The 23,135-nt window shown below is 40.3% G+C and overlaps 1 protein-coding gene across 1 annotated transcript in view; it reads left to right on the top strand.

The window, feature by feature from the left end:
• RNF125 (ring finger protein 125) overlaps positions 1–23,135 on the top strand; it is a 38,823-nt gene that overhangs the window by 9,583 nt on the left and 6,105 nt on the right. Inside the window, 4 exon segments of the mRNA XM_032595358.1 lie at positions 6,779–6,816; positions 6,819–6,933; positions 10,591–10,683; positions 12,766–12,856. Of these exon segments, the coding sequence (XP_032451249.1) occupies positions 6,779–6,816; positions 6,819–6,933; positions 10,591–10,683; positions 12,766–12,856 (337 nt within the window).

The following is a 23,135-nucleotide window of genomic DNA, read 5'->3' as shown; positions in this document are numbered from 1 at the left end:
TCCCTTCCCAAACCCCTGGCTCCAACAACCCCATCTGCTTTCTGTAACTACGTTTTGGGATCCTACAATAAGTACTCTTTGGTGTTTGACTCATTTTACTTATTATAATAGGGCATATATTTGTTGTCATTTGGTATGTCATAAGTCCCTTTGCCTCACTTCCAAAATAAATTCTGAATCTGTCCGCTTACACTGTCCTATTGCCTTTTTGCTGGTCTAAGCCATCCCCCTCTCTTGAACTCACTCTTCCAATGACTTAAACCTAAGCTCCTCACTCTTAGGAGGCTCTTGTACCTCTGTAATCTGTTCTTCAGGGCCCCCAAGTGATCTATATAATGTAAGTCAAATTGCATCACCCTCCTTCTTAAAACCCTCCAGTGCCTTCCGATGACCCTTAGTTATGGCTTTATGGTCGTCTCCTGACCCTTTACTCCCCTTTCCCATATCTCCAGGTATTCTCCCTGGGACTTCCTGCCTTTCAAGCATGCTGGCTTTCTATACCTCAGCAACGTCGTCCCTGTCTTTTGTACTCTTTGTTTTCAGCTTGGAAAACCATTCCCAGATCTTCCTTAGAGTGGTGCCTTCAAGTATCATCTCAGGGACCACCCATCTAAATGCTCTCTCTGCCCCACTCAATTTTTATTGTCAACTGTTTTCTTCTCGAAGCATTTATCATTTGCCGGTCTATTTGTTTACCTGCTTATTGCCTCTCTCCCATTTCTAGAACTCTGAGAGCAGGGACCTTCGGCACTGCCACGATTTCATCTCGAACACTAACTGACAATAGTAAGCAATTACTAAAAATGTCACCAGTGCATGAATGTTTGTATGGGTGGGTCTAGGGAGGTTTGTGCAGATTTATGCATTCTCTCATAAAGTCTTCTGTATAACCATGGATTAACTTTTCTTGCTAAAAGCGATGGTTATAAAAATTCCTTATGGAATTTTCTCTCTTCAACCTTTTATTGTATTCCAAATTGTTTTGCGCTCTTTAAATTTATTTAAGTAGGACACCTGGGTGGCTCAGTTGGTTAAGCGTCCAACTCTTGATTTTGGTTCAGGTCATGATCTCACGGTTCGTGAGACTGAGGCCCATATCAGGCTCTAAGCTAGTAGCAAGGAGCCTGTGAGCCTGCTTGGGATTCACTCTCCCTCTCTCTCTGCTCCTCCTCCCCGCTCATGTGCATTTGTGCACGCACACACGTACTCCTCAAAATAAATAAACTTAAAGAAATTTATTTAAGTAGGCATAAATGCAGCATAATCTTTTCTCAGATGGAATTTGGATGTCCTTAAAAAATATTTTTAAAATGTTTTTTTCGGGGCGCCTGGGTGGCTCAGTCGGTTGGGCATCTGACTTCGGCTCAGGTCGTGATCTCGCGGTCTGTGAGTTCGAGCCCCGCATTAGGCTCTGTGCTGTCAGTTCGGATCCTGGAGCCTGCTTCAGATTCTGTGTCTCCCTCTCTCTCTGCCCCTCCCCACTCGTGCTCTGTCTCTCTCTGTCAAAAAAAAAAAAAAAAGAATAAACGTTAAAAAAAAAATTTTTTTTTTTAATGTTTTTCTCTTCACGTTCCATTAAACATTTCAGGTTTCTCATCCTCCAAAAATTTCCCTTCCTAAATTTACAGCTAACTTTTTCTCAGGAGTGAACAAACTTTAAGTCATAGTAAGATGGTAATTTTCCCTAACGTTTTTTCCCCTAACGTTTTATTATGAAGAACTTCACACCTACAGCTAAATTGGAAGAAATCGTACAGTGACACCTAGATATCCACCAACTAGATTCTACAATTGTTAATTTTGTTATGTTGCTTTTATCTCATTTTATCACATACCTATCCATCATTGATCCACCTTACTTTTGGATACATTTCAGAGTAGATTACAGTATCAGCACACTCAATTCCTTCTTCTCTCAACATACATAGTACTAACCAGACTTCAGTATTTGTTTATGTTTTTTCGGGGTAAATTACACCTGCGGTGAAATGAATACCTCCTAGATATAACCCCTATTGAGGTACAGAAATGTTCGTTACCTCCAGATAGTTCCCTCATGTCCACATATCGCCAGCCGATCCCTGTCCATGTATCCCCCATGGGCAACCATTGTTGTGAGTTTTTTCCTATCCCTACATCAGTTTTGCCAGTTTTAGGACTTCATATAAGTAGAGTTTATACAGGATGTGCTCTGTTGTGTCAGGCTTCTTTCGCTCAGTATATCTTTTTTTTTTTTTTAATGTTTATTTATTTTGAGAGAGAGTGAGTATGCGCATGGGGAGGGCCAGAGAGAGAGGGAGACAGAGAATCCAAGTAAGCTCCATACTGTCGGCACAGAGCCCACCTTGGGACTGGATCCCACAAACTGTGAGATCATCACCGGAAGCTGAAATCAAGAGTCAGACGCTTAACCCACTGAGCCACCCGGGCACTCCTCACTTGGTATGCCTTTGAGATTCATCCATATTGCTGTGTGTATTGTAATTTGTTGTTGTCTAGTACTCCATTGGGGGAATATGCCTCAGTTTGTTTATTTCATTTTCTTGTTGCTGACACCTGGGTTATTTCAAGTTTGGGGCTGTTATGAAAACATTCCTTATTAATATTCTTGTACAAATAGACATATGTTTTCACTTCTTTTGAGTGAAAACGTGGCTTGGTATTGCAGGACCAAAGGGTGCCTATATATTTTGTTTTCTAAAAAACTACCAGACCATTTATCCTGAATGATTATAATGGTTAACTTTTTTAAAGAATCATTTATTGTGTAGGTAATATGGTTATAGGTTTAAACTTGAAATTCGACGATGAAAATCTCCTCCTTCTACCACATACTCACCTCTTCTTTCCAGTTCCCATTTCTCCAATGGGTAGGTAAATGTTCTCTTTTTTTTTTTATCCTTCTAGATGCTTTTATACATCTACAAATTATAAATAGCTTATACTATATACATAGTTCTACACTTTGCTTTCCAAGAGGTTGCATTTTTGAGTTATCTTGCTTTGTGCCTTGTTACATAGCTTATATATATACACACATTACCTAAACCTGAATATCCCCATATGGATTCTAATTAGATAACTCATATAATGCTTGATCACTTGTATACTGTCTTATGCTAATGCACTAGAGTAAGGATTATAAATTCTCCAGTTCACAAGATTTGAATTTGATAACTGTACCTTTAAGGGAGAATTTTAACCTCAGATTAAAAAAAATTTTTTTAAAGGTTTTTATTTATCTTAGAGAGAGAATGAGAATGCTTCTGGAGAGCTGGGGATGGACTGGGGAGGGGCAGAGAAAGAGGGAGAGAAAGAATCCAAAGCGGGCTCCAAGCTGTCAGCGCAGAGCCCAATGGCTAACTAACCGCTAACCTCAGACTTTTTGAACTAAGTAGTTCTGCAATCTTATTTCTGCACTCTAAACATGAGACTTAAGTTGCAGTGGGATCAAGTTCATTTCCTTATTGGTAACACTTTAAAAACTCGTGGTTTTTATGTACTCAAAACCAGCAAGGTCAGTTTGTTCCAAAACACTTTAGCCTGATGTGTGTTCTCCATTTAATAATCACTTTTGTTAAGATGAGGACAACTAATTGACTGACCTACCAGATTTGCAACGAATATTCTCTCATATAATGCAATAACGTCGATGTATGCTCATTTGAGAGTTTCCTGCCACGTCTATCATTGTGTAAAAATAATGTAGGGGAATTATAGTTGAGGGACTTGGTTTCTTTTAATGCCTGAAGTGTGCTACTTTTCATGAATATCTCCTAGGCATTTCCATTGTAGTTATCAGTTGTAGTTACAAAAACACTTGCAAGACCCACAAAATGACCATAGAAATGTACTCTGTAAAGCCCACTGGTTTATACGAGTACACCCACAGTCTCAAAGTGTTGCTGCTTCTGCTGGTCACTGGGAGGAACTGAGAATGACTTAAAAAAGGACTACAGCTCTTTATTGACTCACATGGGGTTTGTTCTGGTAAAGCCATCCTAAATTAAAGTAAGTCGAAAATGCATTTAATACACCTGACGTATTAAAACCTCATAGCTTAGCCTAGCCTGTTAGCCTACCCAAATATGATCAGAACGCTTACATTAGCCCACAGTTGGGCAAAATCGTCTAATACAAAGCCTGTTTCATAAGTGTTGTATATTCCTATGATTATTGACTGCTGTACTAAAAGTGCAAAACAGAATGGTCATGTGGGTGTAGGATGGTTTTAAGTGTATTGGTTGTTTCCCTGAGTGACTGACTGGGAGGGCCCGGCATTGTAAGAGAGCATCATACTGCATATTCCTAGCCCAGGAAAAGATCACAATTCGAAATCTGAAGTATAGTTTCTACTGAATGAGTATCGCCTTTGCATCACTATAGTCAAACAACCGTAAGTGGAACCACTGTAAGTTGAAGACCTTCTACACAGACTTTTGAGCCCCGACCAAAACTACCTGGGGTTCAGGGTGTGTAAACTTGGCAAGTTACACCTCTGTGAAAACCTCAGTTTGCCTCCAGTCAAATGAGGAAAAGGCAGAGCAGCATTTTAGGGTTACTCTGGGAGCTAGGTGAGATCATGTCTATTAGGGTCCACCACAGGGCAGGGGCACCAATATTAGTCTTCTGTTTGTCTTGGTATAAAACTCAAGTGAGTTGTGAGGAAAGGGGAAGGTTTTTAGTTGACTAAAAACAAAAACAAAGTATCATCCGCTTGTTCCTAAATTAAACGAACCGAAGGTATGTGTCAGGAAGTATAACTTGAGCATATGGACCACTTGAAATAAATACCCTTCAAAAGTACACTCTGAGAACCACTTCTTGGGAACTCAAAGAAGTGCAAGGGCAGAATGTGCCTTACAACGTGCAGTTAATCACCTGTTAATCACCTGAAGCTCAGAGAAGGAAAATACAGCAGAGGACTTCGATCTCTTGATTCTGGTAGGAATTTCTCTTGAAAGAACAGTTACTTGAATTTTGAGTCGGAAAACCCAGCTTTAAGACCAACCAAGTTCAGGTACTTTCTACAGTTGTGACCTTGCAGAAGTAACTTAACCCTGATGTGCCTCAATTTCCTCTTCTAGAAGTGGCAATAGTGATCTTTCCTAGGGGTTTGTTAAGGTCAAATGAATTAAGGCACTTGGAAGTGTTTTAAAGTTTGTTAAAAATAAAAAAACAAAAAACAAAAAAAATTAAAAAAAAAAAGTTTAAGGGGCGCCTGGGTGGCGCCAGTCGGTTAAGCGTCCGACTTCAGCCAGGTCACGATCTCGCGGTCCGTGAGTTCGAGCCCCGCGTCGGGCTCTGGGATGATGGCTCAGAGCCTGGAGCCTGTTTCCGATTCTGTGTCTCCCTCTCTCTCTGCCCCTCCCCCGTTCATGCTCTGTCTCTCTCTGTCCCAAAAATAAATAAAAAACGTTGAAAAAAAAAATTAAAAAAATAAAAAATAAAAAAAATAAAAAACAAAAGGGGCGCCTGGGTGGCTCAGTTGGTTAAGTGTTTGACTTTGGCTCAGGTCATGATCTCACTGTTCGTAGGTCGGGCCCCTGTGTCGGGCTCTGTGCTGACCGCTCAGAGCCTGCAACCTGCTTCAGATTTTGTGTCTCTGTCTCTCTGTGCCCCTTCCCCGCTCGTGCTCTGTCTCTCTCTGTCCTGCAAAATAAATAAACATTAAAAATTAAAAAAAAACACCAGTGTACGAAGTTTAAAGTTACTTCGAATAAAAAGTTACTAAACAACAATAAAAGCAAACCATCTAGGAAAAAGAAAGGGTAGGGATCTAGACAGATCTGGGATTCCAAATAAAGAGCAGGACGATCCCATCAAGTTGTTGCTGAATCGGTCTTTATGTCAGTCTGTTTAGTGTTCATCTTCTAGAGAGAGGGTTTACATGAGTCTGGCCCATTCCAGGTGCTCTTGTCTTCAGCAGGGGATTGTGGGCACCTGGACTGAGGTCCCACCAGATTGTGTCTAAGAGGTGTAGTTTCCTGCACAGCAAAATCAGGATGCTGTTGCAAGAAAGAGGAAATGGATGTTGGACAGGCATAAACATCAAGCAAATGCCTCAAGAACAATGCAAATGTCAGCATCCTTTGTGTGCATATAACAATTAAAAAATACTTTTAAATGTTTATTTATTTTTGAGAGAGAGAGAGAGAAAGCGAGCGGCAGAGAGAGGGGTCCAGAGAGCAAGGGAGACACAGAGTCTGAAGCAGGCTCCAGGCCCTGAGTTGTCAGCAGAGAGCTGGACACGGGGCTCAAACTCACGACCTGCAATATCATGACCTGAGCCAAAGTTGGACACTCAACCGACTGAGCCACCCAGGTGCCCAGACATTACGATTAGTTTATCAGAATAATAACATGTATGGTATTTTGCCTCCTTGACTTCTTGCTACTTTCTTCTCTAACATACAAAATCCCACAGAGCAAAGACCTATTTTCTCCCGAATTCCCCCCCAGAATTAAAGAAAAGAAAGAACACATTAAGTATCCTTTGGGTTATGGTTTTCATTCTGTTTATGGGAATTCTATTCCACTACTTGTGTTCTTTTGTTTCAGTGCATGCAGTGCATGAAGTGAGTTGTGACTCCAAGAAGTCTCATGTGAAAGCAAGAGACTGTCTGCCAAGCAGGGATGCAAATGCACATTGCATTTGGTAGTACAGCTCCTAGCGTGCAAAGGTGCCGTGAAATACAGTGTGCACAAACAAACACAGAGTGGTGGCTCCTTTATACCTTTTCAGGAGAGTGATGTATTCTTGGTTTCTTCTGGGTAGATTCTGCCGTTCCTGTATCGCTACCAGTCTAAAGAACAATAATGGACCTGCCCTTATTGCCGGGCATATCTTCCTTCAGAAGGAGTTCCAGCAACTGATGTAGCCAGAAGAATGAAATCAGAGTACCAGAACTGCGCTGAGTGTGACAGCCTGGTAAGTGCCCTCTGCCTGTGCTCACAGTTCCCGGCTTGGACTGCTGAGGAAATTGTTACGCAGCTGATCATTTCACCCATGCCTCTGCCTTCATCCTACCCTGACTTTCTAAAGTTTATTGTCTCTGCCTCTCCCCTTCCTTCTCTCTGTTCTCATATGTGTAGGCTGTGGTGCAATTGGCCCCTGACTCCTACCCATCACCTAATTTTCAGACAAATGCTTTCACCCACCGCTTTCCATTTTCCTCCCTTCCCGTCGGTCCTGTGACCTCCTCCGCCCCCATCATGTTGCCTACTGGCATAATTCCAGTGGCATATTTCCTCCTGTATTCTGGACTTTGCAGTGTTTCTCTCCGTTGATCACATCTTTCTGCGGGTTTCCTACTAGCCTGGTTAGATCATGTGAGGTGTCAAGACCATGGGAAGATTCTAGATTTTATCCTAAATGCAGTAGTGAGTCACTGAGTGTAAGCTTTCGATCAGGTTCATATTTTTAAGATATTGCTCTGGCATGTGGGCGCAGAATGATTTGGAGGGGGCACATCAGGATTGGTGAAGCCAGTTCAGTGGCTAAGGATGGCTAAGGTAAGAAAGGTGGGTTAGGGCGAGAGCGTTAGACAAGGATAAAAGGATTTTTCGAGGGGTGTTTAGGAGAGACAGTGGAAGGAAATCGGTAACTGACTGGATGTGGGGGGTGAGTGAGAATATAAAGTGTCAGAAGAATCCTCCCAGGTTTCTGACATGCGTAGGTGAAGGGTGCTGATATAGAGAGCAAATTTGGAGAAGAATCCACAGAGTTTTAAATATGTTACATTTGAACTGCTAAGGGGGGGGGGATAATTATTATATGAAGTCTAGAGATCAAAGAGAGATTACGTGCTGAGGATCTGAATTTTTTAGAGAACCTTTCTTGATTGTTAATCTATGTTATGTTTTCTTAGTAACCCTATGCTTTCTCTTTGTACTATTCATCACCATTTGGAATTGTGCTTTTGGGATTTTTTATATAATGTCAGTTATCCCCACCAGATTTGATTTTCCATGATGGGTAAGGACTGTCTATTTTATTGGCAACTGCGTACCCAGCACTTTGAAGAGTGACTGGTGCACAGTGCTTAATATATTTTTTTGAATATTTATGTAAGACTCCATAATCCTGTTCATGGCTGTCTGACTACAGATGTATGCATGGTCTTTGGAGTCAGACATCCTGGGATCAAACACGAATTCTGTCATTCATTGTTTGTGATTTGGGGACGTCATCATCTAAGTATGAGTCATCTTTTGTAAAATGAGGGAAAAGATAGTGTTCATGAGGTGCTAAGTGGCTCAGTCAGTTAAGGGTCCTACTCTTGATCTCAGCTTAGGTCTTCTTGACCTCAGGGTCATGAGTTTGAGCCCCTCATTGGGCTCTGTGCTGGGTATGAATCCTACTTAAAAAAAAAAAAAAAGATAGTGTTCATGCCATGGGATGGTTGTAAGGGAAAATGATAAAACATTGTATGGCTTTTAAACACTGTCTGGAACATGGTAAATGCTCAAAATCAATAGCTTTTAATATTTATAATAATAGATTATTGCTTATTTTTACTTTGATATGTTTTGTCAATCATATAAAATTCAACATGCACAACTCCAACTCACTGTAGTATTCTGTCATCTAGTTTTATCCCACCTTTGGTGTCTATCAGAAACAAGAATATTCTCTCAATTATCCTGAATAGAAATCCCCTTCCTTTTTTCACCCTTATATCTGATTATTCACAAGTATTTTGATTTTTCCTTTGAGGTATTTCTTACAACTGTCACTTCTTTTTTTTTTTTTTAATTTTTTTTAAATGTGTTTTCATTTTTTGAGAGACAGAGCACAAGCAGGGGAGGGGCAGAGAGAGTGGGAAACACAGAATCTGAAGCAGGCTCCATGCTGACAGCACAGAGCCCAATGCGGGACTCGAACCTATGAACCATGAGATTATGACTTGAACCAAAGTCAGACACTCAACCAACTGAGACACCCAAGTGCCCCTCTGTCTCTTCCTTTTTATGTTATTCCTCTTGCCAGGGATATTGCCATTCCTTCTTAAAGTTTATTCTTTACTTTGAAAGAGAGAGAGAGACAGAGAGAGAGAGAGGAAAACCAGCGGGGAGGGGCAGAAATAGGGTGGGGGACAGAGGATTCGAAGCAGAGATCTCAATGCTGAGCTTGAACTCACGAGCTACAAGATTGACCTGAGCCAAAGTCAGACACTTAACTGACTGAGCCACCCAGGCGCCCCACCTTCTAGAGCCATTTTAGACTCTACCTATTCTTCAGAGTCACGGCCAGATTTCCATTTCAGAGGCCTGGCCTTAGTATTGGAGTCCCCAGTATCAAACAGTTTCCTATCTACTTGTCTACATGTGGTTTTGCCCCCTTCTATTAGATTATAAGCACCTATAGAGCAAGCGCAGTGGCTTGCCATCTCTTACAATGTCTTCTACAATTTTGTGTCTAGAGTAGACACTCCATGAATTTATCAATTCCTTTGTCAGTATACAGTCCCCAAATTTCTAATTTGTATGAAGAATGTTTATCTTTGTTGTTCAAGAAATACCAAGGAAGAACTTTTAACAAAAGTAATAACGAGATGTGAGAGAATTGACGTATAAAGTTGGTTGTTAAAAGTTGGAAAACAATGTTTTGACAGCTACCTCAATCGGTCCTACTTTGTACATCTTTTAGGTGGATATGTGTAAAACAAGGATATGTTTTCACTTTTCCACTTGCTTTTGTTTTTGTCTTTTGTTAAGCAATTATAACAGTTTCCTTACACGTTAGATTTCATGTTTGAGGTTTAACTTCCGTAGTTTGAGTGAAACGAAGCAGGGTGGGTCGACCACCTTACCACAGCAGTACAAAGCTTCTTTTAGCACAAGATCTTATCAGTTTCTAATGAAACATTTAGTAGAATATGTGTTATTTAGCCACAGACAGCCTCATGGTTAGGATCTCTGAATGTATATCTGGAGGAACAAGGGCTCTTTATTCTGCCTTGGTAAAAATGGACTGTAAGAACTGTCTTTTATGTTTGCTCTTAATGGGGCCATTAAGTATACTGTGTATTGTGAATTCATGTAATACCATTGGATATATTATAAAACTGTGGTATTTATATCTTTCCCTGAGGGACAGGATTTCCTTTACTTACTATGACCGTCTTTAAATTAAAATCCATCTTTTGGCTCTTTTTATCTGTCATGGTTTTCCTTTCCCTCTGTCTCTTTTACTGTTTTCTTTTTCTTTCCTCCACCTTGCTCTCTTTTCCTCTCCCCTTTTTCTTTCTTACTTCTTAACCGTCACCAGATTAGGTAATGGCATCCAAAAAAAGTAAATTTGAGTTAATAAATGTCTTTCCACTTTAAAAAACATATGCTTTCTGGAAGAACCAAATTCAAGAACTCAACATTTGGGTCTTGAAGTATTAGAGAAATTTCTAAAGTGTTATTTGTTGATAATGCCTTAACTTTGTTGTGCTGTTGTCATGAATGCATCCTTTTAATCAACTGACCCCACACTATATATGATCTTATTTGAAATAATGAAAGTAATAAAGCTGGATCATAAGACTTCATTGAGCCCCTTTGCAACAGGCAATTATTTTGAATTTGCTTTTATATAGGTTGCCTCAGCGAAATGAGGGCACACATAAGATCTTGTCAGAAGTATATAGATAAGTATGGACCACTGCAAGAACTTGGGGAGACGGCAACAAGGTTTGTTTCAGCACAACATAGTTGAATGCTAAATTTGATATGCTTGGGAGAGAAGTTAATAGGCTGGAACAGTTAACTGTTTTTATGTGAAAATATGTATGGAGTGTGTTTAGGCTCTGAACCATAACACCTCCTATTGGTAATCATTTACAAAAGAATTTTGCTTTCTGTACTTGAAAAACTTTGCATGGGGGTACCAACCAAGCACTGGAGAGATTGGAAGAACTTCCTCAGACAAGTTTGTATTAAGGAAGATCCAAAACTAAAACATGGAACTGTTTTAAGTTCCTCACGGCTCTATTTTCTGACTAATAGATTGACGTAGATCCTGGATTTCTTTTTCACCCTTCCACTGCCCATTGCTCAGTGCCCCAGCTCGTTTCCTCTTGTGTTGCTGGTTTGTCTTTAGAAGGGAGGAAGTGACACCTCAGTATATAGTCTAACAAGGAAGAACAGGTCTGGGGCAGGCATCTTTTTTGTGGGTAATCTTATGGGGCTGGGGGAAGGATGGAAATAGTTAGTAGGGGCAATGAAGAATAGTGATCATTATTATTTTTTCCTTTAAAAAAAGAGAAATGAATCTGAGCCATTACTCTCTTGATGGGCAGAGTAATTACAAAGGTTGGAGTCTCTCCCTACCAAAAAAATATGGAAATGATTTGTGTTTTCCTGCATGGGCTGATGGCTTTGAAACCATTAATCTAAGTATGAGCTCAGTTATGAATAGTGATATTCAGTAGGAGTGTGACTTTTTTTCCCTCTCCTGAAGGAAAATGTAGTTTACTTATTTTAAGAAAATGCACTGAAAGCTCAAATTTCCTAACCTGAAAGTCTAGATGATTGCCCCCTTCCTTTGTTTTACTAGAGATTGCTTTGCAAATGTATCCATTTACTGTAGGGTTAGTTTTATACCATGATGTTATAAATTTTAAATGAGTATTTTAGCTCAAAGGAGAGTATGAATTCTATTAGCTTGGTTGCAAGGACCAGTAGGAAGGAAGGACAATAAATGGGTTAAGAAAATGTATGCGTTTGATTGCAAGGTTGTTAGCTTTTATAAAAATATAAAAATATATCCAGGCTAATTTAAATCCTAATTTCTTCTGCTAGTTAGAATTAAGTAATAACAAAATAATAGAAACTGAGGAGGGTTGTTGATTAATCAGTCTTCTAGGATGGAGTAAGATTTGCATTAAGATAGAAATCTTTGCTTCATAGAAGAACTTAACTGCTGCATGATTCAAATTTTTAAAATTCTTAAGGGTATAAGTCTTAGGGAACAGGAAGTTATATCTATGATAGAAAGCGAGCAAAAAATTTCAAGCCTCCATATTGTACCTATGCGTTTAAGGCAGCACTGTCCAATAGAACACATATGTGAGTTTATGTTTTCTAATAGCCACACTAAAAAGGCAATAAGAAACAGCAAAATTAATTTTTAGTGTATTTTATTTAACCAAAGATAGCTTAAGTGTTACCATTTGAACATGTAATCAATATAAACATTTTTGAGATATTTTGCTTTTTTTTATATTAAGTGTTTGAAACTCAGTGCATTTTGTACTTCCAGCATCACTCAATTTCAATAGCCACATTTTAAGTGACAACAGACGTATATGGCTAATAGCTACTGTACTGGACAGCACGGACGTAAAGGTCAAATACTCCTTATAGTCACCTGTAGTAATATGCTGGTGGGGCTGAAGAACAAACAACACCCAGTTATGTTTCCTGAATTAGGAGAGGGAGGAAGAGAAAGAGAAAAAGTAACCCAGGGACAGCTGGGTGACGTGGTCCCGGTTTGTCAGTTAATGGGTGCTCAGACTGCACTTCTCTTCCAGAGAGAATAAAGTGCTTCACGTGCTGCTCTAGCCGTTTCTCCGCGGTGGCCCTGGGAGGATACTTAACTTTTCTCCATGAGAAAAAGCATAGGCATCTGACCATTATCAAGATCAGAAAAATAATGTCAAATCTGGAAGTTTCCAGAACAAGGGCTGGAAACTAGATCCGCCTACGTTCTATTGCTTAGCTCTAGTTAAATGCTAGCAATTTTAGTCATTTTGTATTCTGTGCAATTTCCAGGTGTGTGTGTCCATTTTGTCAGAGGGAACTGGATGAAGACAGCTTGCTGGATCACTGTATCACTCATCACAGATCAGAAAGGAGATCCGTGGTAAGGAATTTTGTTACCATATACTTCTGCAAAGTCTAAGTTCGGTATACACTAGAAACCCATTCAATAGGCTTCTGCTTGTAGATATATTATGAAAGATAGTTTATGTCAAGGTTGTGGTAATTCTGTGACTGTTAACAATATGTGAGTGGTAAGAATTACTAATGTGTGGGGCGCCTGGTGGCTCAGTCGGTTAAGCGGCCGACTTCAGCTCAGGTCATGATCTCACAGTTCATGAGTTCGAGGCCCCACATCGGGCTCTGTGCTGACAGCTGGGAGCCTGGAGCCTACTTCTGATTCTGTGTCTCCTTCTCTCTCTGCCTGCCTCTCTCCCCTGCTCGCTCGCTCTCTCTCCCTCTCTCTACCTCAAAAATAAATAAACATAAATTAAAAAACAAAAACAAAAACTACACAGCTAAAATCGAACTTGAGTATACTAACTGTGGTCACGTCCTAAGTTAAAAACATTTTTTAATAATGCAAATAAGGTTATCACAATAATTCACTAGAAATGAGCAGTAGGAAGTTATTCATCTTCAATCAATCTGTTGTTTTATTTCACAATCTGAGTATTTATCCATATGCGTGCACAATAAATATACATATTGCTTATCATTTCCTAGGTTCATTGCGATGCTTCCTTTTTCTTTCAGCCTGGCATTTTAGTTCTACTTTGCAGTGTAACTTTTATGATTTTCATTTTGGTATAGTTGTGAGGGAAAGCAGGGTGGTGATGGGTACATTACTTAGCCATTTTACTATTTTTGTACCCTTGTTACCAATTTTAGGATGTGAATTCATATTGTACATTTGAACTCTTCCTTCTATTGGATTTTTTTTCCTGAGAGGAAATCCTTAGATTTATCTTTCTGGACCAAGAGAGCAAACTTTATAATAGTTCTTGAAATATACTTCTAAAATGCATTCCAGAAAGGTTGAGTCAATTTATATTTGTGTAAGCGATTGATAAGTAAACCACCTTCATCTTAACCTGGCCAACAGTGGGTACGTTTACTTTAAAATTAGGGTAGGGGCGCCTGGGTGGCTCAGTCGGTTGAGCGTCCGACTTCGGCTCAGGTCAGGATCTCGCGGTCCGTGAGTTCGAGCCCCGCGTCAGGCTCTGGGCTGATGGCCCGGAGCCTGGAGCCTGCTTCCGATTCTGTGTCTCCCCTCTCTCTCTGCCCCTCCCCCATTCATGCTCTGTCTCTTTCTGTCTCAAAAATAAATAAATGTTAAAAAAATTTTTTTTTTAAATAAAATAAAATTAAAATAAAAGGGTCGCCTGGGTGGCTCAGTTGGGTAAGCATCTGACTCTTGATTTGGGCTCAGGTCATGATCTCGCAGTTGTGAGATCCAGCCCCGTATTGGGCTCTGAGCTGACAGAGTGGAAGCCTGCTTGGGATTCTCTCCCTCTCTCTCTGCCCCTCCCTGCTCTCTCTCTCTCTCTCTCTCTCTCTCCCTCTCTCTCTCTCTCTCTTTCTCTCTCTCTATCTCAAAATAAGTAAATACACTTTACTTTATTTTTTTAAGTTTATTTATTTATCTTGAGAGTGACAGAGACAGCACGAGTGGGGGAGAGGCAGAGAGAAGAGAGAGAGAAAATCCTAAGCAGGCTCCACACTGCCAGTGCACAGCCCGACACAGGGGGAGCTCTAACACACAAAGCTGTGGGATGGTGACCTGAGCAGAAACCAAGAGTGGGACGCTCAACTGACTGAGCCATCCAGACACCCCTAAATAAACTTTTAGAAGAAGAAAAGAAAAGAAGAAAGAAAGAAAGAAAGAAAGAAAGAAAGAAAGAAAATTAAAGGTTTAGCAGATATAAAATGATACCTCGAAGATCATTTTGAGTTTTATTTAGTTTATGTTATATATATACGTGTGTGTGTGTATACACACACAGACATATATGTATGTGTATCATTTATATAGATATGAGTTTGTTTTGTTTTTTAATTTGAATTTTAAGGTTATTTTCCTCCATAAAATCCTTTTGGAAAGTGATGAGATTGAAACATAGGTATATTAGATAGATAGGTGATAGATAGATAGATAGATAGATAGATACAAGGATAGTTCTCACAACAATCCTAGAAGATAGGTGTGATTACCTCCATTTTACAAATGATATGTTGAGGCTCAGAGAGGTTAACTAAGTCTTACAAGGTCACACAGCTGTTAAGTAGCAGAGCCCCAACTTGAACACAGTAGTCTAATTTCCAGAGCATGGTCAACCCCTATGATCTACTAACAGGTTCACAAGAAAAGCCACACAATACGATCAAAGATATTTGTTATTGATCCTAATGGCTTAGGCATTTTGGTTCTTGGAATGGCTTGATATGTGTTGGGAGAGCAGGGGAGACTGTCACGGGCTTTTACGGCTTGTAAGTTGCTCTGTGGGAGGAACTGGGCTAAGGAGCTATGTTATGATAGGTCCCTGGGGAGCTAGAAGAAGTTAGAAGAAAGCATTAGGATGGCATAATAATAGCTACCATGTACTGAGTTCTAAGTGCTTCCTTGTCTGCTGACTACGTTGTAGAGGTATTATCACACAGCCTGAGTCCTAACCACTAGTACCCAAGTGCTGGTCTGACTGGAGGAACACCTGGTGCCTTGGCCATGGTCTTAGGCTGCATCACAGGAGCAATCTGGGCAGGCCGTGTGCTGGTCTGTCCATTGGTACTGTGTACGTGGCTCCAACAGAAGCCCAGTCCTCGTGCTGCTCAGTTCGCCTATCAGATTAAAGGTGCCCATGGAAGCTAGGTCTTCCTTGATTTAGAGGTCACAGACATCATTGAAGAAAGCCGACCCAAGGGCAGAAATAAACCAGAAATGGTGGGATCAGATTGCCCATAGAATTAATAGCTGAAACCTAGCTTTAGAGGAGATCATCTTTGGTGCAAATCCCATTAATGTCTTCACCTCTGTGTCATCATTCGTAAAATGGGGATGATGATGATAATGATGCCCTTTTCACCGGGTGGTGTAGTAAGTGAGTCAGGTGATAATGGTGGGCTACTACCGCTTTTGCAACTACATAAAACCAAGGCCAGTGGAGATTTCAAGGAAGCCGTGTCACTCACCGTTGGGGAACCCAAGTTGGAAGGGGTGTGAAGTAATGAATTTCACAAGACCAGGATGCAATTGTGGCCTTGAGGCAGGAGCAGATTGTTCACAAAATCCATGGTTCAGAAAATAACACGAGGGCCGTCTAGGTGGCTTCTAGCACAGAAGACCTTCAGCTTCCTATGTTAATGTTCCATGCTGAATAGGAAATCAAGACAGGTGTCACTCTGAAGGATCTAGAGCCACTAGAATTCAGGAGATATGCTTTGATTATGAAAAGGCTGGAAGCAGGTACTGTGGCATAGTTGAGGTTCACATGCTTAGGGATCCCCAGTCGGGGAAACACCTCTCGGAGAAGTCCTATGTCCAAGGCTGATTCTGGACTGGTTTGGAAGTTAGCAAGGAATCATTGCTTTCAGGGGCAGGGTTTCTGGGTTTGCTTGCAGATAAGATCAGTGACATCATCTGACCTATCTGGCATAAGAAGTTTCATGGCAGTTAGAGATTTGAGCAAATGATTCTGCCTTCTAGATAAAATTAGATAATTCAGAGATCGAACCCCAAGCAACTAATCTTTTCTTTCTTTTCGTAAGACTGGGGTAGTGGGTTAAGGACATCAGGGAATTTTGAATTTTCTCACATGCAGCTTTAAGAACCAACAGCTCCTTGGGGTGCCCGGATGGCTCAGTCAGGCAAGCGTCTGACTCTTAGTTTCAGCTCGGGTTGGGCCCTGCACTAACAGCATGGAGTCTGCTTGGAATTTTCACTCTCTCCCTCTCTGCCCCTCCCACACTTGTTCTCTGTCTCTCAAATAAATAAACTTAGAAACAACACAACAACCAACAGCTCCTTTTTGCCACACAGCAGTAATATTCTGCAATGTTTTATTAAAATTTTTTTTAACATTTATTCATTTATGAGAGACAGCACAAGCAGGGTAGGGGCAGAGAGAGAGGGAGACACAGAATCCGAAGCAAGCTCCAGGCTCTGAGCTGTCAGCACAGAGCCCGACGTGGGGCTCGAACTCACAAGCTGTGAGATCATGACCTGAGCCGAAGTCAGATGCTTACATGACTGAGCCACCAGGTGCCCCATCTGCAATGTTTTATTTAAAAAAAATTTCTGGAATATTAAACTCAAAGGAGGCCAATGACATAAACAGCTTGCTTCAGATTGAATTGTGAGACCGCTTTGAGAGAAATTTGGTATTTTGTCCTCTAAAGGGAAGATGTTTCAACAAGAGCCACAGTTTCTGGCTATTCTTTTTCTTTCAGTGGTTGGCTCTTACTTATCCTTTAGAACTCCTCTTAAATCTCACTTCCTCAGGGAAGCCCTCCTTGACCCCCAAATTACTTGTAGCTCTTGCTTTTCTCTCCTCTTTTTTTCTTATTCATCACAATTTGTAATTGTGTATTCATTTCATGTCTGTCTTTCCCTGTAAGTTATTCGGTTCACGAAGTCATGGAACCTCTTGGTTCAACACTGCTTGGCCAGCTGTTGGAAGACAACCTAGCACATAGGAGGATATAGTGATTACGAAAAATAAGATATTAAAGAAAACATCATTTCATTCAAAGGATGCAGTAGTCTCTTAATTTCTGCCTTGTTCCTGAGATTCATTCCTTAAGGGAAGGGACAGGACTTTTATTGGTTTGGAACATAAATTGTGGTGACTAGAGCTGAGCCACCTGCCCACAGAGGTTTATTTCTGTGGATATTTAGAATATCTGTGACTCGACTGGGTAGTGGGAGAATATGTTTTGGAAGGAAGAAAAATCTGTATTAAATTTGCTTTCAAACTCTTACTAAATTAGATGTGCAGTCTGGTACCTTAATTTTGGTTACATATTTGTCTGTAATTATTTTCTGTGCATGTCTCTTTTCTCTTTTTTTTTTCTTTTTTGACTCAGGAATTTTAAATTTCTTCCCCAAATGGCGCTTGGCATCAGATGGTTGCTGTGGAAAAGTTAACCTAAACCACAGATAGAGCTGGGTGTCCATTGTAATAGATGTTCCGAAGGATTGAAGTTGGTGGTAGCTTCTAATCTGGAGGCTGTTTTTCACCTGTGCTGTTCACCATCAGATAAAGTCCATACTGGGATGAGGCCAACATCTGTTGAATGCACACTGCACAATGGTTGATTCCTAATCTGAGTAGCGTGGCCCAGGAGCACTGAGTAGAGGCAAATAATAAAGGATGAGCCGATATTAGCCATTGGCAGCAGTAGGGAGAGTATAGGTGAACACTTAGGTACTTGGTAATGATTAGTAATTCTCGTACCATTTCTTTCCCCTTCCTATTCTTACCCTCTCCTCCTTCAGGTCAGATCCTTCAATGTAAGACACACAAAAAAATCTTTAGAGTACTATAGCTGTTGGCCTGTTTTACAATGTCCTTCTGGTAGATGTACAGCAGAAGACTGAAGTCTCATCTCCACTAGTTCCTATTAAAATCAGACGAAAACAAAAGCTACTTAAAGTTCCAGGCTTTCTGTATCTTTCTCCTTCGCTAGATCTCAAAGCTCCTTAATCATTGGACCAGGGGTTAGCATCTTTGTACCTCTGACTCTTGACATGGGGCCTCCAGAAACCAGAATAGGTGCTCAAATGAACCATCTATTGAGCAGAACTGGTCCCAGTGTATCCTTCCAGACTCATGTCCTACTACTTCCTACCACATGCCCTGTCTTCAGCCTCCTACAGCTTTTCCCATTGCCTAAGCAGGCCTGTCCTTTTAGATCTCCTGCCGTTTCCCACATTGATTTTTCTGCCTGTTGATGTTCCTCACTGTGGCATTGCTGGCTCGTTCTTCCAGACTCATTTCAGTTACCAGCAGCTTGGCTGAAGCTTTTGCTGATTTCCTGGGCAAAATTAATGATTCCCTTTTTTAGGTCTTGAACTGTTGTTTTGAGTATAACATTTGAACGTATAGCATAACGTCTGAGGTGTAGCACTTGCTATGCAGTAGTAAAAGTATTTGCTTCAGTGATAACAATAGCAGCCATTTAGTATTTGTGCCAAAGACTGAGCTCATATAATGACTGAGCTTCAGAATGTTAAATGATGTGTTTTAAATACACAAACAGCCCCGCAAAGCAGAGATAGTTCTCATTTTGCAGGATAAGATTAGTTACTTGCTAAGGTTAAGTCAGTGAGAGGTAGAGATGAAATGGGAAACAATTTTCCAGGTACTGGGAATGCAGGAGTGAACAGGACACATGTAGTTGCTTCCGTCATGGAGCTCCAACTCTTCAAGAACAAGGATCAAATAGTAGTAAATATATGGTGTTTACTGAGTGCCTAGTGGGTACCTGGCACATTAAGGACATTATCTCTAAACATCATAACTGCTCTACAAGGTAGGTAGTAGGATCTCCACTTCACAGAAGAGGGAAACTCATGTGCTGAAGGTCACATAACGAGCAAGAATCTGTAGGGATTTGAACCCAAGGCTCTTTGATTTCACAGGCTATGCACCACAACCCTATCTTTACTGGTTCCCGTATTCCAGGTGCCTAGCACATAGTAGAGGCACAAGAAAGAGTACTGAGTGAACATACTTGTATAACTAGTCTCCCTTCCTTCACACCACAAAAAATTAATGTTGCCTTTCCTTAAAATATTTCTTGGTCTCAGCTGTGTTCTCATTACTACATAGGGGTCTCAGGGTAGATTAAGTGCTATCTTGGGATAGCATTTTGTGATTAGAAAATCGGAAATGATTATAAAGCAATAGTAACTTAAATGATGTAATTTTATTAAAAATAAGGCAAATATTGGGGCGCCTGGGTCGCTCAGTTGGTTAAGCATCCGACTTTGGCTCAGGTCATGATCTCCCACTCTGTGAGTTCGAGCTCCATACGGGACTCTGTGCTGACAGCTCAGAACCTGGAGCCTGCTTGAGATTCTGTCTCTGTCTCTCTCTGCCCTTCTCCCACTCACACTGTCTCTCGCTCTCAAAATAAACATTAAAAAAATAATAAATAAATAAAAATAAGACAAATATTAATGGAGTAGCGCAGAATTCAGAAGTATATGTTTAGACATTGAGCATACTGAAGCCAAGACCTCCATAAAACAGTAAGAAAAAATTACATAAAGCCCTCATTGAAATGTAAAGGAAAATGTTATCATCCAAGCAGATAGATTAAACACTGTTATAATATGAAAAGAATGTTGAATTGCCTATTAGGAGGCCTAGATTCGCATTCTGATACTTAAAATGGTATAAATTTAAGTTAATTTTTTTCCTTTCTGAAATTGGGTTTCCTGAAGGGAATAGGATAATAAATTAATCAGGGCGCCTGGGTGGCTCAGTCGGTTGGACTCAGGTCATGATCTCGAGGTTTCACGAGCTCGAGCCCCACATCAGGCTCTGTGCTGACAGCTCTGTGCTGATGGCTCAGAGACTGGAGACTGCTTCAATTCTGTGTCTCCCTCTCTTTCTGTCCCTGCCCCACTCACAATCTGTCTCTCTCTCCCTCAAAAATATAAATAAACATAGAAAAAAAATTAGGTTGTGAGGATCAAATAAGAATAGTACCTAATTTAATGCCTAACACATACCTTGCATTCAGTAATGATTCTGCATCTCATATTTTTTTTTAAGTTATTTATTTATTTAGAGAGTGAGAGCAGGAGAAGGGCAGAGAGAGAGGGAGAGAGAGAGAAAATCCCAAGCAGACTCCACACCATCAATGCAGAGCCCAACTCAGGGCTCAAACTCATGAACAGCAAGATCATGACCTGAGCCAAAATCAAGAGTTGGATGCTTAACCAACTGAGCCACCCAGGCACCACTGCATCTCGTATTTTAAAATGAATGCATGAGGAAATGGAATTTTTAAAAAGAAACCTAAGTTAAAACATAAGAAAGTAGTGTCTGTTAAAGAAAGTCATTTAAATTAGCCATTAGGGATATACAAATTAAAATCATGATGAAATACCACTGCACACCTATCAAAATGATTAAAATTTAAAAAATACACACACACACACACACACACACACACACACACACACACACGGGGTAAGGTTAAGCATCCAACTTCAGCTCAGGTCATAATCTCACCGTTTGTGAGTTCGAGCCTTGTACTAGGCTCTGTGCTGGCAATGAGGAGCCTGCTTGGGATTCTGTCTCTCCCTCTCTCTTCCCCTCCTCCACTCGTGCTTTCTCCCTCAAAATAAATAAACTACGACATAATACAATTAAATTCTAAAAATATAGACAGTACCAAATGCTGGTGATAACTCACACATTGCTAGTAGGAATGTAGAATGGTACAAGCACTCTGGAAAATAGTTTGGCAGTGTTTTACAAAGTTAACCGTAAAACTCACCATATGACCCAGCTATCACACTCCTGGAAACTTATTCAAGAGAAATGAAAACATGTTTATGCGAACATCTGTATACCAATATTCACCGCAGCTTCATTTGTAACAGCCAAGAACTGAAAACAACAAATGTCCTTCAGAAAGTAAATGGATAAATTGGCACATCCACATCATGGAGATCTACTCGGCAATAAAAAAGAAGGAACTTTTGATGCATTCAGCAACCTGGGTGAATCTCAGGGCCATTATGCTCAGTGAAAAAAGCCAATCTCAAAAGATTAATCCTATTTATATAACATTCTCAAAATGATGAAGTTCTAGACATAGAGAACAGATCAGTGGATACCAGGGTTTAGGGAGAAAAGACAAAGTAAAGAGGAAGCCCAAGGAAGTTCCTTTGTAATGACATGGCAGTTCTGTATCTTGATTGTGTTTGTGGTTATATAAATCTATACATGTGATAAAATTTCATACAACTACACAGGCACACCGAAATAACTGAGTTCATGCAAAAATTGGTGGACTCTAAGTAAGGTTTGTTGTTAATTGCCAATTTACTGGTTTTGATAATGTACTACAGTTATGTAAGATGTTGCCATTGGGACGGGGCGCTTGGTGGCTAAATCAGTTAAGCAGTTAAGTGACCGACTTTGGCTTAGGTCATGATCTGATGGCTTGTGGGTTTGAGCCCCACATCAGGCTCTCTGCTGTTGGCATGGAGCCTGCTTCGGATCCTCTGTCTCTCCCTCTCTCTGCCCCCACCCTGCTTGTGCTTGCTCTCTCTCAAAAATAAGTTAGCATTAAAAAAAAAAGATTTGGGGTATCTGGGTGGCTCAGTCAGTTAAGTGTCCAATTTTGGCTCAGGTCATGATCTCACCACTTAGGAGTTTGAGCCCTGCATTGGCCTCTGTGCTGACAGCTCAGAACCTGGAGCCTGCTTGGGATTCTGTGTCTCCCCCTCTCTCTGCCTGTCCCCCGCTCGCACTCTGTCACTCTCAAAAATAAACAAACATTAAAAAAAAAAAAAAAAGATGTTGCCATTGGGGAAGCTAGGTGATGGGGTCATAGGACCTCTGGCATTATCTTTGGAATTTCTCATGAGTTTATAAATGTTTGAAAATGAAGAAGGTTATTTTTTAAAGCCATTACTGCTATTAAATTAGGAAAATATGTGTAAATACTAATTGATGCTAGTGGGTTGTAATCTATATTGCTGGTGGAAATAAAAAACTTTAGGGCAATAGATATTAGGAACTACAAATGTTCATAGTTGTTGACTTGCTAATCTCCATTGTTCTATGAGAATTGTTCTATGTTGTTCTATGAGAATAATTCCCAAAAGGTGAACACTATAGATTACATCACTTGTAATAACAAAATATCTGCATACCAAAAAAATCTTATATATTTCAAGAGCGAGGCAATTAATTGATCTGCTAACTGCAGTATTGTTTAAATAATAAGTTGATAAATATGTACAGAAGTGCATATGAAGAAATAAATGCAATTTTACTTAGTATTATTAATATTTATGCAGTTTTAAAATATTATGCTGAGGGGGCGCCTGGGTGGCTCAGTCGGTTGGTTAAGTGGGTTAAGCGTCCGACCCGTGATTTCAGCTTAGGTAATGAACTCATGATCGTGGAATCGAGCCCTGTGGCAGGCTCTGCACTGGGAGTGAAGCCTGCTTAAAATTCTCTCTCTCCCTCTCCCTTTGCCTCTCCCCTGCTTGCGTGCACATGCACATGCTCACTGTCTCTCAAAAAATAGATAGATAGATAGATAGATAGATAGATAAAAAATAAAATATTATGGTGAGGAATGGCCAATAGATTCATAAAGTTAAAATTCACTTTGCTGAATAGTTTTTTTTT

The sequence above is a fragment of the Lynx canadensis genome, chromosome D3 (assembly GCF_007474595.2).
Source record: "Lynx canadensis isolate LIC74 chromosome D3, mLynCan4.pri.v2, whole genome shotgun sequence".
NCBI lineage: Eukaryota > Metazoa > Chordata > Mammalia > Carnivora > Felidae > Lynx > Lynx canadensis.
The sequence above is the reverse complement of the archived record's forward strand: the minus strand, read 5'-3'. Positions and strand labels throughout refer to the sequence as shown.